This window comes from Populus alba, chromosome 7 (assembly GCF_005239225.2).
Source record: "Populus alba chromosome 7, ASM523922v2, whole genome shotgun sequence".
Taxonomy (NCBI): Eukaryota; Viridiplantae; Streptophyta; class Magnoliopsida; order Malpighiales; family Salicaceae; genus Populus; species Populus alba.
In genome coordinates, this window is record NC_133290.1 from 13,335,253 (window position 1) to 13,353,989 (window position 18,737).

Genomic DNA, 18,737 nt, shown 5'->3' on the forward strand with positions numbered 1-18,737 from the left:
AATCATTGGATATTTTATAATTAGACTCATAGGTTGTTGTTTGGATTAATTTTGTTATTTTTCTAAGAATATTTCTAAGATTTATTATTTTTATTTTGGATTTTATTTTAATTTTCTTAATATTTTCAGACTTTAAGTTGTTTTTAAGTAGAGTTAGTTTTTTCTACCCAATTTAAAAGTCTTGTAAATTCTTAAAGAGATAGCTATCATATATTTAAATTTCAAAAAAATGAATTTATGAATTTGGGGTTTTATCTCATTAAAATTCTTGTATTTTCTAAGTTATCGATGTCCTATTAGACCTAGCTAGGTCCATTTTAATATCAAGAATTCACAAATATGCAAGACCACTAATTACTATTTCAATTACTAAAAAATGGCTTCTGATTTGAAATTAATTTTAATCTCCTAATGATAAATGAATAGGGAACGAGCTTAAACAAGTGGGATTGTAACAAACATTCTCCTTAAATATTAATGGGACCCAATATCTCTCTTAAACCAGGAAAATTAGAGAGTAGTGCATAATTAAGTGCATAATTAAACTCTCAATTCTGCCTTCTCTCGATGAAGCAAGGCATTGAATTAGCAACAAACAAATCCCATCTGCCTATTAAATGGTCTTCTTGTCGTGAAAATCATAAGGTACCTTAGCCTACCACACTGAAAAAATGGCCAATCAAGCAACACATCTTCCCTTTTCTCTTACTGTTCTTCAACATTTCAAGCTAACCCATCTTTTCCCAACCACACTGCTTGTGACATTAATTCACAAGCACTACAACCCACCTCAGAAAAAAACATTAATTTTGACCTAAATATTGATGAACCATCACTGATTAGTGATTACCCTACTACAAAATCCTATTATTACATCTTGTGGTCCCTTTCTCAAGCTTCCATGCAAACCAATCTCTTTCCTAGGATTGTTCTATCCATCTTGCAGGATGCAATTTGTTACATGGAATTGATCCGGCCTCAATAGAATATATATTCTACTTGGGTTTATTCAAACATATATAATTTTCTCCTAGTGATGTCAACCAAAGGTCACATACATTCTTACGGCCCCAGCAAACTATGTAGAGTTTTTTTTTTATAGAAGTTGAAGGCGATCTTCCATGTTTAGGTTACACATAATGGCAATTCCCTCCCTTCTTTTTCCTCTCAAATCCCTCCATTAGGGTATTCTCGACCAGTTTTAGCATGTCAAGACTAAATCCCTCTTTAATTGAGTTTTAGATAAGTTGTTCATACTAGCAAAAAAAAAAAAAAAAAAAAAAAACAAAGCTCCCTTCAAAGTGATATAGATTCAATGTCAAATCACTTTCCCCATAATTAATTGTTTTGTTAAATTAAAATTCACGTTTGGGTTAAGACCTAAAATTCATAATTGTTTTTCAAAGCAAAAGAATCGCAAGTTTCAAATGGAATGCTCTTAGCCAGTCACCATTTTGGACTTTTAAGTTCATAAATTTGGTTTGTTTCAACCGAAAGCCAATTTTGCATAGACAACGCAGGAGATAAAGTGGCTAAATTTTCAAAGTTAATTCTAGAATCGGTCCTAGCATGCATATATACATATATATGTTCTTCATGAGAAGTTGTCAAGCATTGACAATATTGGAAATACAATTGTTTGCATAGAAACTTGAAAACACTGCTAATCACCAACAAAATGTGAAAAAAATATGGCAAATTTGTAGAGAAAAACTTAATCAACAGGATGTTAGTAATATATATCTGGATGAATTAACCGTCATCCCTACGAACCCATCGGAATCCGGTGATGTTGCTTAAAATCCTCAGTTGTTCCACACCACCACAAGTACCGTATATGCTATGATTAGAAAAATGATAGCTTCATGAAAGAAACCCTAACTTTATGAAGTGGGATCCAACATAAGATAATGATTATAAAAATAAAAAAAAAAACTAACACAGGGAAGATAGGTTTGATGTCAATTTCTCTTAGTCTCTACATGCTTTCTAGCTAAAACTAACCCTATTTAATCCCTGCTAAAATACTACGTAAGATAGCGACTCCAAAGTACAGTAGGTAGGTCTTCTTGGGCTGTCTCTTTCAATTTGTTTATTCACATTTGGTAACAAATTAACTTAAACCATTGTTTCATTGTACCTCAAGTCATTAAGACACATACTTCGGCTCTAAATAGAAAATGACAGCAGAGCTACTCTTACTTTTTCTCACTTCTTTATAACTCATGTCCACAATTAGTTATTCCCGTTGTAAAAACTCTTGTTTCCAAGTCCAAGAAGTTAACTTAACAGTAACCTTTCATCATTCGTTTTGAAATAAACTGCATTTTCAATCCAGTTTAGAAAACCAGTAAAGTTGAAGGGCTAAAGTGCAATTCGCATTCCTTCAATTTTTTTTTTTTTTATTAATATGGGTATCCGGGTCAACTTGCGCGCATTTCGACTAATCCTACAGGCCCTAAAATTAATAACAATATAAGCCTACAATAACTCTAAGATTTATAAAATTCAAACTAGTGATTTTTATAAAATAAATTTAGAGTTTGACCAGTTAAACTACAACCCTCAAAATTGTATTCCTTCGATTTTCATAGCACAACACATGCTCTTTCAAATATGTGACTTGATCGGGCTGTAACAAGAGTATTAGACAAGATATCCCAAGGATGAGGTGGCCTACGTACTCCTGCTTCTACATTGAAGAATAAGTTACAAGGAATCGTGAGAGTTCACATGTTCATTGCTCATGGCGTTTGTGTTTTGATGCTTAAAAACGTTGGTGGCTGCTGGTAGTGCTGCTTCCCGTCTTCAAGGTTTTGCCAGAATCTGGTGACGGGGATTAGGTGGCTGGCTAGCTAGCTCCCCTTCCCTTTTCTTGCAAACTGATCATAAGTCGAATACATCCCAAATGGGGAGTCTGAATTTATGAATCCCAACTCTGATCAAGGGAAGACACGCGAGCTTAGTGTTTAACAACATAGAAGAACACCTATGAAAGTCGTTCACCACATCAATGGGAGGTTTCATCATATATGAACACTTCCCCATCAATTTGTTATCGTTAGGATGACAAGTACATCCATGCTTGATGATGGATCATCCAAACCGACCCAAATAAATTAAATATTCTATAAATAGTAATTGCTTAGATCAAATTTGGATAATAAAACCCAAAAAACCAAAGTTATACATCCATGATCCATATCACAGGTGTGCTCGATCGGACCGGCGGCTTGTGCATTTGAGGAATTGGAGGTTCTGGATGGCATTGATGTTGCACAAATTATCATGTGTCATAGGACGCGTGAGTGGCATAAAAGAGTAACTGCACATGTGAGGCATATATTTATCCAAAAATTCGATAAGATCAGGTTCAAATATTTAAAATCCATACCTGCCATGTAATGAATTGGATTTATCTAATAGTTTTGGATTCGAATATAAATATGGATAATTCCAAGTTCCGAATCATGAGTACCCAACTGGCATATATGCCAACTTTAGTAACATGAGGCCCATTGACTAATGAAGGCTGGACATCCTAAAGAGCTTACATGCCCATTATCTTCAAGGGCATCTTGAAATTTAACTGTCCACAGACCTCCACGATATTCATGGTAGAGCTATATGTGATTTAGGTTCAGAGTTTTAAGACAGAACCATGGTGATGGTAGGCTTTTAGTTGAGCAACTAGCTTAAACCTTACTATGCTTAATACCTGTGTTTTATGGGGCTAAGAATTAAACAGCATGCAAATCGAGAATCTCTGTAGCTTTCTTGAATCAATCAAACCAATCAACAGCTCCAAAGCAGACAACTAATGATAGCTTAAGTTATTATCTAAGTAATTACTGCCATAGCAGGGTAAGGGCAAGGAACTTCAAAAATTGTAGACACTAAAAAACAAGCATAGGATATGACGCTCACCATAAATCTTCTTTCATTTACTTCGGGGGATAAATACTTCAACACAGACAGTGTAGCTGAAAAAGACGTAGCAATTTAAGTTGCTCCAATGACAGAATGTACAGGAATGTGTTCAAAACCCGACAACAATGCTAATATAGGAAAGAAAAAGAAAAGAACTAAATGATAGCTGAATAGTGTCAGAACCATTAAAGGCCAAAAAGAGCATATGACTAAATCCAACCTGTCAAGCCTGATCTAGCAGCAACATTGTACATTATTAGTTTATCCCAGACAAGGCCAAAGAGGCTCCCCTCCAATGGTCGAAAATGTCAAGGCCTACGAAAGAAGAAGAGTTGTAAATAATGTGAACCCAACTGCTAGCTGATCTAACAACATAATCAACAGCCAAAACCAACCTCCACAGAAAGAAGTTAAGTTCATGCTTCAATGGTAAGTTCATGAGAGCATTAACTACATTATAGGTCATTGCTACATAACAGATGAGTTTGATGGCATTCTTTTCGCCTAACAAATTTTTTTTTCTTGCCAGAGGCTCCCCCAACCTCAACCAGCCCCAAATAAGATAACACAATCCCCTTTTTTTTCAATAAGAAAAAAAACTAACAAAGTGAAACAATAGCAAGAGAAAATGACTCAGTAAGGAACACTGTTTTCCCTAAACGTTGCAAGGAAGGCAGAACAATACCACTTGAGCCACATAACTCACTCGTTCAAAACACACACTACTCACACATAATACAGGCAATGTTTACACTCTGTTATCCAAGAAAGACAGCAACTATTCATTAAACTAACCAACAAAATGGAAGCTTGCAAAGAAGTAATCAACTCGATCTCGGCATACAAATTTCAAGTGAAACAATCCAAATCATTCACAATGTTGCGAGATTTGGAGATTTTTTTACCTACAAGGACGAATGCGAGGGAAAGAGCGAGAATCGAAGGGAACAGGCCAGAAGTAGAAGCAACAGACAGCCCAAAGCCAAGGCAAGAAGGCGAATCCGAATTTGTAAAATCTACATGCGTAGGTTAACGATTCGTCTTCTATTAGACCTAGTGGTCCATCGATTGTTGGCCACACTGGTGTTGACGGCGGTGTTGGTTTCTGAGGCTTCCAATGAAGCAGAAACGACGTCGTGATCATGAAGGATTTAAACGACAGCACGGTTCTTAGCTTTCTCCTCGTTGATTGGCAACGAGGAAAAATGGGACCAGATAGAGCAAATACGCCGTCGCTTCTTAGAACAAAGAATTTTGTTCAATAAATTAAATGCATGGTTTGGTCCCAAACGTATGACTCCATTCTCAATTAAGTCTTAAATATTTTAATTTTATCAATTGTATCCTAAACCTATTTCATGTCAAACAAAATAACTCTTCATCCATTATCTGTTAAACTAATTATCCAGTTGGCTTTTATAACTATATTTTTAAAGTTGAAAGAACTTCATCATTCTTACCTCCTTCATTTTTAAAAGTTGATTTTTTTTAATTAAATTAAATTAATTTATTAAATATAAATACAGAACGATCACTTATATTTTATTTGATTTGCCTTTTGAATCATTGTTCTAATAGTACATGCCATCTTTTTTGGTATTATCGTACAACTTTTCGATAACATTAAACTGTTTTGATGAGATTCTTTTTTGTGGAAGGGATGTTCACGATAGAGCGATGATGAAACTTTAACATGCTTTTTTTTTTCTCCTCCAGACTATGATATTAAACAACTCATTTTTTATAGTTAATTATTGTCAATTTTGTATTGTTTTGCTTTTTTTTACTATCGATATCTTTTTTAATTTTATTATTAAATTAACCGAGTTTATTGAACCCATTCAAGTTAATAATTAACTTAAATCTTAGATTTTTCTTGTTTTTTTTTTTTTAAATATTGGTGTCCTCTAAATAGTTTGTTTTTATAGTATAAAAAATTTGACCCAATTTACAACATAACTCGTGACACCTACCTAGTCTAATAGCTATAACACTTGTATATTTCTTTATATTATTATTTAAACTAAGTCACGATCCTTTCATATACATATATGAAGATATTGATTTTTTTAAAAAAATATTATCTGGGTGATCATTTTTTAAAAGTAAAAGACCTAAGGCAAAAAAAAAAAAAGTACAAGGATTCCATTGGAAATTTTGATGAACGTCATGCCCTGAAATTGTAATCAATTTTGCTACGAGGTCCAAAACGACACTTCGTTTGTTTATATTATCAGGGAGGATGTCCATCGTTCTGAAATTGAAATCAAAATGGCGTCGTTTGCTTCGGCATTTTATACTAAAGAAAGTCCAGTCTTCCGTTAATATTTACGAACCTGCCACTAACTGTAAACACTGACTCACAGTGGGGACAGCGGGTTTTCTTTGTTTCTGTGCAAGACGATGCGTGAACAGTTAAAGGACATATAGGAAATTAACCAGTGCCTGCATTTCTGGCATCGTTGAATATGAATCGGAGCTTAAAAAAGAAGAGAAAAATCCTTACAATTTAATAATTAATGGTTGGTTGAAGGTTGGAAAAAGTGGACGAAGAGTGGCTTGACCTTGAACATGATCATCATGGCCATCTTTTCTTTTTTTAGTAATTGAGGAATAATATTATTAAGAGTTAGTTAGTATAATTAAAAAATATATAAATTGACTAAAAGAAAATTTACAATGCGATCAAAATTCATGGATTTTCTAGCTAGTTCAAACATCTCTAGATATTTTAGTTTAGTTAAAGTGAGATGGTGGACTAATCCTGTTTATTTTTGTGTTTTGAAAGTTTTTATAAAAATTTTAAAAAAAATTTATTTTATATTTTTGTTTTAAATTAATATATTTTTAAATTATTTTAATGTGTTAATATCAAAAATAATTTTTTAAAAATAAAAAAATATTATTTTAATATATTTTTAAATAAAAAATATTTTTAAAAACAATTACAATCAAGCTAAGCTAAGAAAGTTGTTTTGATTGATGACTAAGAATATTTTTCTACCTACTTTGGATGAATATCGGTCCCATGGGAATGACAGAAAAGCAAGCTAATTGGATGGAATTTTATCTATCTGACCTATTTAACCTTTGTGCACTTGCTTTTGTTTGTCCCTTTTAAGCTTCATTTATTTTTTTGAAAAAAAAAAAACCCATCACATGCAAAATAGTAATTAACTGAAAGCTTCCTTTTTTTTTTTTTTTTGTTAATTTATTAAAAGCATTGAAATCTAATAAGAGAATGAAATGATGATTGATTATAATAGTCAAAATTGGGATTTGTACTTGAGGATGGGCTGTTTTTTCTTGGATCCTTTCTTAGCCTTGCTGCCTTCTTGTCTCTTGATTCTTTGACCTGTGAAGCTGTTTGGTGTAATAATTTAAATGGAAAATCAGATTGGTTGATGCATGTTCACTCTGGCCTTTGCTTGTTCCCATAACCACTGCATCGATCTGTGAGCTGCAGAATGTACAATAGTGGTTGAATTTGACCCTCTGTTTTCATCAATCAATGATTCTCACTAACAAACCATGAATCATTCGTGATCTCATCGCTAAAATTCATGTCGACGAACTAAAAGTATAAATACCGACGTAATACTCTGCAAGTAAACTTAAAAATTTTGGCGGTGAGAAATAGAAAATTTAGCTTGAATCATAAGAATGGTTGCAAGTTGGACTGCATATATAGCAGCAGAAATTGAGGGATTGATGTTTGCAGAATGTTCTGAAGACTGTACAGATGCATTGAAGGAAAAGGCAAAATCTTAGTCGAGACATGTACCGAAGCAATGTTCTGGCAATAAGGTGAAGGTTTTTACCAAAAGTCCAGAAAGAAACTTGAAGTATATCCTCAACGATCCTGATTTCTGTGCAAATCTTGGATTGCTTTTATTGATTCCTTTTCACTTTCACCAATTTCACCACAACAAACTCTCACTTTTGTGGGCCTCTAAAGTGCTTGCAAAGCCCTAGGAGGGTAATTATCAGAGAAAGCAACAGTACTATTTAGCACTCATAAAATGTCATCGATCTAGCTACCACCTGTTAGCTAGATCAGAAATGGGAAATGGGAAATGGGATGAAGTCAGATTGAGTTGTTCTGATCCTTAATCTGACATGAAAAGGGACAAAATAAAGCAATTGTGATGCTCCCAAACATATCAAAAGAAGGAAAAAGCCAGCACCTTTGTAAAAGTCATTGCTTGAATGCAATCCAACTTAGGTTACACCAGGCAGACCAAAGCTCTCCTAGTGATGCGTTCACATGCCCACCTCGGTGGTGGCTCCCTTCCCTCATGATTTTAACAGTGCTGCCATGGACTTGTGGATGAGAAAGGGGAGATGAATCTCTCTGTACTATGAAGACGGGAAATAAAGGTGGCAGGCAATGAGCAAACATCAGTGTTGGGGTCAGTTCCACCCACTATTGGAGACGTCTGGTATGCTAAAATGGGTGAAAAAGGAGCCTCTTGGATCCTACCATGGGTGGCCTGATACCCATGCAAATTTATCTTTTCTGGTGATCATGCTTTTGACCATTGGAGAATTTCAGCTGGGAATGTTTGACTATTAAACTCTGATCTTTTGTTTAATCATAATCACCTCTTTTGCATAATCTTTATCAAACATTAATTACATTGATCTGTGCACACTTCTTCACAAGGAGAAAAGCACAGCTCTAGTTCCATATACTATATATATAATAACACTCCAATACTAAGACAAACATCACAGGATATTAACACATACCCCTTCTTAACTATGTGTATACTATAATACTTCTTACACATAATAAATACCTTTGTAGCTATAATTAAAGACTAGCAAAATTCCTACTCAGCAAATATTGGGGCCAAAGCCTACGAATTCATTAGCTTCGTCAACGGAAATTTGAATCCCTTCTTGTTGAATGTTTCCGAGGATGGAAAGCCCTGATGGGGAAGGAGCAAATGCAAAACAAAAGGTTCCTGCATCATCCACTGGAATTAGAAAGTTATTTGCTGGAAGGGTTAGGATTGGCCCGCCGGAGAAGTAAAATGAAACAGTCGGTACCCGAACTGACAGAAACCCGAATAGGTTATAACAAGTATCGAATATGGATACTTCAGAAGCCCGGGGGAGGTTTTGGGTTTGCTCAATAAAGGCATTACGAAACGCTTCGTAAGCCACCGTAGGGAGCCGAGTCACAGCCGTCCCAGTGTCCATAACAACACCTCCACTTCCCAGTTCATTTAATTGGAATACATCTTCAGATATAGGCACCCTCGTGCCTCCAACTCCGAGACCCAAAAGTCTGATATAGTAAAAACTCGGTGCCCGCGGGTTTCGAACCAAAGGGATCCATGCAGCTCCCACGGGCATTGCTTCAGACCCGAATTCCAAAAATCCATTTGCATTAGTCCCCCTACTCACTAAACAATAACTAAATGCATTCCCGGTCTGACCACTCAATTGACCCATAAATGACATGGATCCACCTCCAAGACCCAATAAGCCGGCAGCACCAACAAACATGCCCCGATTACTATGCCCGCATCCGATAGCCACATTTCGAACCACGGTTCGTCCAAATGTAAGTGTTTCGAGGGCAAGAGTCCCTTTTGTATACGATCCATCACCGTATGATACCTCGTAGCGACACCGACCCGAATTACAACCCGCATTCTCCACCCGGTCACAAACTGCCGAGCTACAAGACACGCCCATAAATGATGCTGAGTCTGCCGGGTCAAATAGCGGGTCGGTTTGGTGATAACATTGGGTGCAGGGTTTACATTGAACCCAAACAATGTCACTGCCCGAATCAATAACCATGTATTGACTTCTCGGCGGGCTCCCAAGTCCTATCCTAACAAAATATTCTCCACTACCTTGGTTCATGCCTGACACCACATCTGACCCAAAATCTTCTACCTCATACTTGGCGGCGCTGCCACTTGAAAGGCGGTGTATAAGGCTAGCCACCCTCTTCACGTCTCTATGCATGCGTGCATGAAAAACGTGGCTATGGTTATGTAACTTGTTGCTGAAAGATACCTTGTCTCTGTGGACAAGTTTCAGTTTCTGCTTTCCCCCGGTACTTTCGCTATCATTTGGATTGGTCTTGAATAGTTCTTGATACTGGGATGGTTTTATGGGCCTAGTTTTTGTTTCTCTTAATGCTTGTTTCACGTTCAAGAGTTGAAAATCAGGGTACAAAGTGGTTTTGGTTTTGGCTTTGGAAATGTTGTCATGATGAGTGGTAGCGGTAGAGGTGTTGGTGGAGGTTTTGGTGGCGGTGGTGCTTATTGCAAGCTGTAATAACATTACCACGACCAAGACAAGTAGTGCTTGAGAGGCTGGCATGTTTTTAATGTTTTGGTTGGTAGCTAGCAGAACTTCTTGCTCTGGGGAACGAACGAGAGGGAAGGGAGGGGATTTATTTGGATTGAGTCATGGGATGTGTAGAAAGAAAGGGTGTTTGTGGGGTTTGAAATAATTGGAGTGATGGATTACTGTTTGTTTCTTTTGGAGTTTTGTTTTTGGATTGACACTGAGAGGTGTTTTGTTTTGAGAAGAAACTAGTGGGTCTTCTGCTCCTTAACTTTGCAGTATCTCTTTTCTACTTTAAGGAAAAAGGTTGATATATACATAGATGTATGGCGACCACAGAGGGCATCGAATCATGAATTTGACCACTTAGCTAGCTTTCGCAACACATATTTAGTGCAGCAAGCGAAGCAAATTTTCTCGATTAATTATCTCCTATCTTTTCCCTTCATCTCATGATCAACCTCTTAATTTTTTACTAGCATGTACTCATGGCAAAGGTAACTCACGTGTGGATCGATTATTGCAGAGTTGTCATTCATACGTGATCAACTAATCCGTCTATGTTTATTAGTTTTAAATCAATTACAGGAAAATATGAATTTGTATAAATTTCACGTTTAAAAATTTTTTATTTAAAAAATAATATAAATTATATTTTAAATCTCATCTATCCCATCCATATAAAATATTTTGAGCAAAAGAAGATAGAATTATCATTCTGGAATCAGGATTTGAAAGTGGGAACTAGGCAAGGAATTGGTCAGTACTGGCTCCTTTTACTCGTGTAACTCAAAAAACGTAAAAGGGGACAATTGTTGTGCTTTTTTGGGTCAAGGATTGATAATGATTTCACTTGTTATTACAGAAAATTACATTTATAGAACATAGAATGGACTAATAATTACCAGAACTCAAATAATTTTTTCTCTTAATAATGATGCTTATCAATTAAAGTTGTGTTATTATGCTTCTTGATTGTTCAGGGCGATTGGTGTTGTAAAAATAGAGAATAGGGTTTCTTTTTATGTGTCTTTGTGGTGAGAGAAAATGGTTCTTTTTTCTAGTTTTTTTTTTCCTGCAGCTTTTGTGTGAGATTCCTTCATCATTTTTTGGTTGATGTGAAATTGTTCGAATTATTTTTGCTTTATTGTTAATAGTGGAACACCGAACTGAAAGAACCAAGTAACTAATGGAAGAAAAACATAACATTGTTTTAAAAATAATTTTAAAATACATAAAATAATTTTTTTTTCAATTTTTTTTTTATTTTAATCACTTTCCCTCTCAATAGCTTGGTGACTAAGCAAGTCAAATTTACTTTAGTCCCTCATCTCTCTCACACACACATTTATTTATATTGTGGAGCTCTAAAATAGATAACAACACAAGGTAAAAGACTTCTATCTATTAGAAAAGTTATATATAAAAAGATTTTGTTGATTCCCTTGTTTTGAGCAATTAAGCTACTTCAAAAGATTGTTGGAACAATGGTAACGCATGTATCCACACACCATCACCATTGCCGCTGCTATTTGAACGAAGTGGGCTGGTGGATTTGGTGCTCCTATATCTCCTATTCACTCATAAACTAGCGATGACACTCAATGCTACTCGAGGCAGGAGATTTGGACATCTCAAGTTTTGACTTTCTCTCTCCTCTTCTTTCTTTCTTTTAGCTCCCTTTCTTTATTGGTTTTCACCATAGTGGAGGTTGTGTTTTCTTGTCTATTTTCTATATAAGGAGGAGCTAGAGCAAAGTCGGTTGAGATGTGGAGGAGATGTTGTATGTTAGGCTAGTGTAGAGAAAAGTCATGAGGAAAGTTGATCAATGATAAAGAAAGAGGCTACAAGTGTTTATGGAGGAGCTACTCAAGACGGATGAGGATATGGTGGCTCATAGTATGGAGCTACTCGGCGTGACGTTGCTGGAGAGAGATGGTTGTCATGAGAGTAGATCTAGGGTGGAGAAGTAATGTTGAGGCATTAGTTAGAGGGGCTGATTTTGGGAACAAAAAAAATTAGAGAGGAGCTATTGACAACAATGAAGAAGAAAAAGGTATTAATTGTCAATGATGATGGTTGATTAGTGGATAGTGAGTCGAACCAAGAGGGAGAGGGAAACAATTGGTGGTGTTTGAAATTCTTATCAACAATGGTTGAGGGGTAACATTGTTGTGGATGGTGTTTATTGTGGTTGTTAAGGGGTGATTGGTGTTGTAAAAATAAAGGCTAGGGGTTTTTTGTGTCTTCGTGGTGAGAGAAAATGGTTCTTTTTCTAGTATTTTTTTTTTTTTACAGATTCCTCCTTTTGTGTGAGATTCCTTCACCATTTTCTGGTTGACGTGCAACTATTTGAATTGTTTTTGCTTTATCATTATTAGTGGAATACTGAACTGAAAGAACCAAGTAACTAACGAAAGAAAAACATAACATTGTTTTAGAAATATTTTTGAAAAAAAATAAAAAAAAAATTATTTTTTTGCAAATTACTTTCCCTCTTCATAGCTTGGTGACTAAGCAAGTCAAATTTGCTTTAGCCCCTCATCACAGACACACACATTTATTTATATTGTGAAGCTCTAAAATAGAGAACAACACAAGGTAAAAGACTTCTATCTATTAATTACCAGAGAAAAGTTATATATGTAAAAAGATTTTGTTGATTCCCTTTTTTGAGTAATTAAGCTAGTACAATCAAGTTTTAACATCATTAAAGGATAATTACAAAAACCCCTTCTATAATTTGATCTAAATTTTACTTTCTCTCAATACTTTTATAAATTACACTTTTCATCCTATAGTTTATATGTTCAATATCAGTTACATCCTCAACAACATATTTTTTTTGAATTTTTTGTTTGATCAAGGATGGAAAGTATAATTTATGAAAGTACGGAGATAAAGTAAAATTCAAATCAAACTATAGGATAATTTTTGTAATTATCCCACACATTAATTATTCTTTTTTGTGTTTTTTTCCTTGTCAATTGATATAAACAGGATAGAAATTTTATGCCTCTATGGTCAGTGTATCACCTTGAGCTACATACATTATACATATTAATCATATATAGTATATGTACACCAACTTTGTAAGTCTGCTTCCTAGGAAAAGACACAGTCATCCGCAGGCATTCTTGTGTCCCATTGTTATTAGCTCCTGGAGCTGAGTGGAGGCTTCAGAAGTGGGCAGAGAAATGTATTATAATCACTGTCTATGTAGAATGGCCAAGTTTTATAATTAATATATATGAGCCTTTTTTAAAATTAAAGGGAAAAAAAAGGATAAAAAAACCCATGAAAGAATTATAACATAAAAGATAGGTGATGATTAATAAAATAACAAAAGGATGATTAAACACTACAACCAGTGATCTTTCAACCCAGGTTAGTAAAAAGTAATCCCTTTTGCCTTTATTTCATTTCATATGAACCCAAAGCAACCAGCCATCGATCCTCATAGGCATAGCCTTTTCACAAAGTGAATCCCACCTAGTTTATTCAAATTCAGGACCGAAGAGATTTTTCTTGGAGATTGCATCTTCGCATGGCTACAAAGTTCATAATCCAAGAGATTTTATTAGGTCTAATGGTAAACACTTAATCAAATATAGCATAACCCTACTGTTATTAATTAGATGTGTAGAGTCGAGTTTGAAAATGCTTTTCAAAATATATTTATAGATTAAAATATATATTTTTAGATAGTTTTAATATATATATCATAAAAAAAGCTTGAAAACATCAATTGAGTACAATTTTTTTAATTTCAAGATACTTTAGAAAAGAAAATTAGAAAGTCAAGTTTGGTGGGTGAGTGCTCAAGGCTTTGCCACTACAAGAAGCTCTCTTTATCTAACCTGCCATTAGAAGGTCCAAATTTTTAAAACTTGAGTGAAGTCTCAGACCATGTTTGGACAAAAGTGCATGAGCTGTGGACCCAGATGGTTTCATTTTATGCTCAGCAAATTGGAGACTGATCATAGGCTGATAGTGGAGCACTTAAATACCTAATGCGGATTGATTTTATGCAGGAAGATACCACCAAAACCAACCATTGATCGATCCAGCTGAGTTAATGACCTGACCTCTTGACCTAAAAATCATGTCAGCAATTTCCCCAGTTTGGTCCACGCGTCCTGGTGCAGGCAGGACATGCATGGTTCGAAGAAAGCTTGCTCCACCGCAGCTACAACCATTCTTCTATAGCGTACGCATAATAACTGCAGTCTCTATTGACTATTGCTTTTAGATCCCACTGTCGTGCAATATCTCAGGTCAAGGTCCGTGTGTGAAGTGAAGGTGATCAGAACAAGGACTCGAAACAGCGACTAGGCAGCACAGATAACTTGTGAGACACAGAAAGAAACCATGCGTTGAGTCACATTGTGTTTTAAGCTAGGAGTGATGGACATTAGAGCTGGAACTAAGGATGAATCATGAGCTGGATTTATACGAAACCATAGACTTCTATTTCAAGTGTTGAGAGGTGGAGTGGGTGGCTTTTGTACAAATTTCACTGACAATTCCAGAAGATGTGCCATCAAATTGTACTCAGACTTCAACTTTTGGGCCTGTAGATCTCAGCAACTAATTTCTCTCTATATAATTTTTATGAAAAATATGTTTAGATAATATATATGCAAATGTAACTTGGTTGTTATGTGTCGGGTATGTAAATGGAACTCGATGAAAAGAAAAATTAGTCAATACATGTTATTTCTTAAAAAAATATTAAATATTAGAGAATAATATAAATTATATTTTGTATTTTATTTAATAATTTAAATTTTTAAATTATAATGATTATTTAATATGATATTAGAGCATTGATAATTAAACGGATTATAATTTTGAACCTTATTCATTTTTATTCTAATTAATAACATTAAACACAAGATAATATAGATGTGTATAAATTTCCAACCCAAAATATAAACTTTCATTTGATAAAAATATATTAGAAAATAATATCTTTGAATTTCATTTAATATTTTAAATTTTTAAATTGAGATAATGTTTTGATATTAAACGTAAAATCAAGCATGGAAAGGACAAACCGATGCTTGTTCTAACTCAATTTGCACACCAAACACTTATACAAAATGAAGTAGTCATGTATAATTCCATAGACCAAACAAACATTGTCTCTCGATCCTAGCGATCTCTAAGTACCAGCAATTACTAATTCAAAACTAGAACCAAGAACTTCCAATCCCTGTTAGTGATGTAGATCATCAAAGAGCTGTCCAGGTTTTTATGTTTTCTTCTCTCATATACACAATCAAAAATCGGTTAAAGTAGTACTGTGTGCATGCATCAGGCCATTTTAATACACATTCTTTTTCGTGAATGGCTTATCTCATAGAAAGTTACACTTCTTTTATTGCTGTATCACAAGGCATTAAATTAAATTAAGATGAAACTAACGAGCATTGACATCTCCTTTTTCCTCACACTGAGTGGAGGTTTAGTTTAAAAGAAAACGATTGTTTATAATAGGTATATTAACTCTATATCGTGGCGGCTGAGCTCATTCTTTTGGCAGAGTTCTACAGCACCAAAATCATCCAAGATTTGAATCCAAGTAATTATCGAGGTTTATAATTAAGGGGATATATAAATCTCTTATCAAATCACATATTTACGCTTAATTTATATAGTATGCTTTTAATTAGGTGTACTATTCAACTCAAGATTTGGTGATCCTCCATTGCTTTCAAGCTTTATCAAGATTAACATGTATCACATGTGAATGGTTACATCACTAAATGGTATTTATGATTTTCTCTTACAATTAAGTTGTAGAATGGTATTCAACATTTCATAGTGTGCTCACCCAACCCTAGGTGCTAGGTGTCTAGACATCTATTCATGTCATTGTCATCTTCATTAGAAAATAGATTTTCTTTTTTTATATATATAAAAAAAAAAAAAGCTTTGTTGGGTAGAAATCTCTAGATATGATTAGTGATCCTACTTTAATTTACATGCTCTCAGGCTGCGTACAAGAGTATGATGTAACCTTGGCACATCATAATCATCATCTAGTATATATAGACATGTTTGTTTTTATATTTTAAGAGATTTTTAAAAAAAAAGTTTGAATTTTATTTTTATTTTTTTACTTTAAAATAATATTTTTTTAGATTATTTTGATGTGATAATATTAAAAATATTTTTTAAAAAAATAATAAAAAAATATTATTTTAATATATTTTTCAGCGAAAAACACTTTAAAAAATAACACCTATTATTTTTTCAAAAACCTTGTATATACCGCGAGGAGCATGGTAGAAAGCCTCAAGGAATGCTCAAAGGGTATCACAAACTCATCTTTAATTTAATACAGAAGATTAATCAATGAACTATATATGTCACAAACTTAATTTTTATGTGGAAATCTTAAGCACGTACGTGTCTCCACTTTGCTTCTTGCCCCTTTAAAGAGCTTTCATGGACAATGAAAGGGGTGATTAAACAGAAGAGAAGAATAAATAGTGGAGGGCATGCCAATGAGATCAAGATACGGATGATATTCAATTGCGTTAAAGAATATAAACACGACAAGGCCAACCCAACATGATTGCATAGAAAATTAACAAAACGCCTAGGGTGGGTTTGTCACGAGCACAAACTCAATAAAAAATCGGAGCTGGGGAGCAGAGAAGGATATGCAACTTCACAATAATTGAGCCATTATTACCTCCTAAAAGTTGCTATAATTTTTAATTCCATCACTAGAGGATTATTAATTATTTTCTGTATCTTTCTTAGCACGCCATAATATGTACACCGGAGGATGGTTTTGGTTAGGGTTAGTAACGCATTCAAATGCATGGACATTAAGGAAGGAAAGCATTGAGTCATGACGCATGGTGGATATATAAACCACCTCTATATGAAAATTGATAATATATGTGATTAGTTTTGCTGCTTAATTTAGCCCACTGATAATTATCATGTAAATCATGAAGATGAAGAAAATGTTTGATTCGTGAGAAAGTTTGGCTTATCTTTGTTAACCAAAGAGAAGGTTTATTTCATGTTCTTCTAATCTATGATGGTGAATTCTAAGATTTGATAGAAGAAAAGGCAAATTATAAGACAAGTTTCTTGCTTAAATTCCTTTTTGCTTTTTGCTTTTTCTTTTTCTTTTTCCTTCAAGAAGAAGAACACCCACTATAGGGTATTAACAAAAGTGATCCTTCCTAAAAATGGCATTATTTTTTCTCTCTCGTTATATCAAGGATAGAAGATTGACAGGTTTAAGTGGAGATGAACGCCTTTCATTTTCGAAGCCCTGAGGGATTAATTATGAACCAAGAAAAAAGAGGGGGAAAGAAGAAAACCCTTCACCTTTTGCTCTATCATGGTTTCTAGAACACGATATAAAGTGCATAATAATAATGTAATGGCTTAGTGTGTATATTTCAAGTGTTCTCGCATAAAAATACCTGCATTATTACTACTAAAGATAGCTCAAATACTTGTGATAACTCGTTAATAGCAAAGAATATATATGTTTTTGCAATAGATCAAAAAAGAATTTCCAGATCAATCACAGGGAATACCAAGTTATTGATAAGAGTCATGGTAAACACAAAGAAATCGAGCAAATAAATTATACTTCAATTGCCATTAACATCTTCCTTTTTTATTAAAAGATTTTTAAGTCGAACTTCTTCTTTGAAATTAAAAAACAGAGAGAGAGATAGAGAAGAGCTGAGATAGCTGACAGATGCTTCTACAATCTAAAATTCAGAGGACCCTCTTTAAACCTAACATGGTTAGCTAGCTGATAAATTAAAACCCTAATGACTTATTTTTCTTAATAGTGAACTAGCTAGACCAAAACATTGACAAAACGAAGCTATCATTGTCTTGTTGAATAATGGATTAGAGGGAACATGATAAGTTTAGAGATAAACCATATCATGATCTATAAAGTTCATAATCTTCAAAAAAGAGCACTACTTTTTCTTCCTTGATGAAGGTTTTCTAGAAGACAAAAATTTTAGGTGCACAATAATTGGAACTACATTGAAGATATCCAAATTTAAAATCTGGTTTACCCATCAGAATATGTATATGTGACTTTCGATCTGTCATGTGAATGTTTCATTGTTAGTGCAGCCGAGAAGGTGAGCTACTATTTATAAGTTTCTGCATTAAAAAGAGTTTTTTTTCCTCATAGTAGCATAAAAAATAAATAACATAGTTCAAAACTTATTTAAAAAAATCACATGATTTGACAAATTGTATGCAATTTTTGCAACTTGTGAGTAACATATAACTTAAGTCCAAAAAATTTGGGCTGGTTGTTTCACCTAGGCTTTTAACTCGTTGTTTATCAAAAAATCAATTCAATTTAATAATTTAAATTGTTAAATGAGATTTCAAGATATAATTTATATTATTTTTATAACATTATATTTTTATACAAAATGTCAAATTCCTATTTTGAAAGTTCTTAGCAACATCCTATATAA

The 18,737-nt window shown here is 34.1% G+C and overlaps 1 protein-coding gene and 1 long non-coding RNA gene across 3 annotated transcripts; both read right to left on the reverse strand.

Annotated features, from left to right (window-relative positions):
• Positions 1–2,672: 2,672 nt before the first annotated feature.
• On the reverse strand, positions 2,673–5,146 carry LOC118040284 (uncharacterized). 2 transcript variants are annotated; one of them, XR_004686044.2, is made up of 3 exons: positions 4,836–5,138; positions 3,928–4,245; positions 2,673–3,325 (listed from the first exon to the last, which is right to left on the reverse strand). It is a non-coding gene; the product is annotated as an uncharacterized lncRNA (long non-coding RNA). The 2 variants fall into 2 exon arrangements; XR_012170292.1 differs by lacking the exon at positions 2,673–3,325 and having other exon boundaries at positions 3,918–4,245; positions 4,836–5,146.
• Positions 5,147–8,593: 3,447 nt separating this feature from the next.
• LOC118040192 (protein ASPARTIC PROTEASE IN GUARD CELL 2) lies at positions 8,594–10,395 on the reverse strand. Its single transcript, XM_035047068.2, has one exon. The coding sequence runs from the start codon at positions 10,276–10,278 to the stop codon at positions 8,770–8,772; it is 1,509 nt and encodes a 502-aa protein (XP_034902959.1). The 5' UTR covers positions 10,279–10,395; the 3' UTR covers positions 8,594–8,769.
• Positions 10,396–18,737: the final 8,342 nt, after the last annotated feature.

What these genes read in the sequence shown, in the direction of transcription:
- LOC118040192 (XM_035047068.2), bottom strand. Translation starts at nt 10,278, where the DNA reads ATGCCAGCCTCTCAAGCACTACTTGTCTTGGTCGTGGTAATGTTATTA.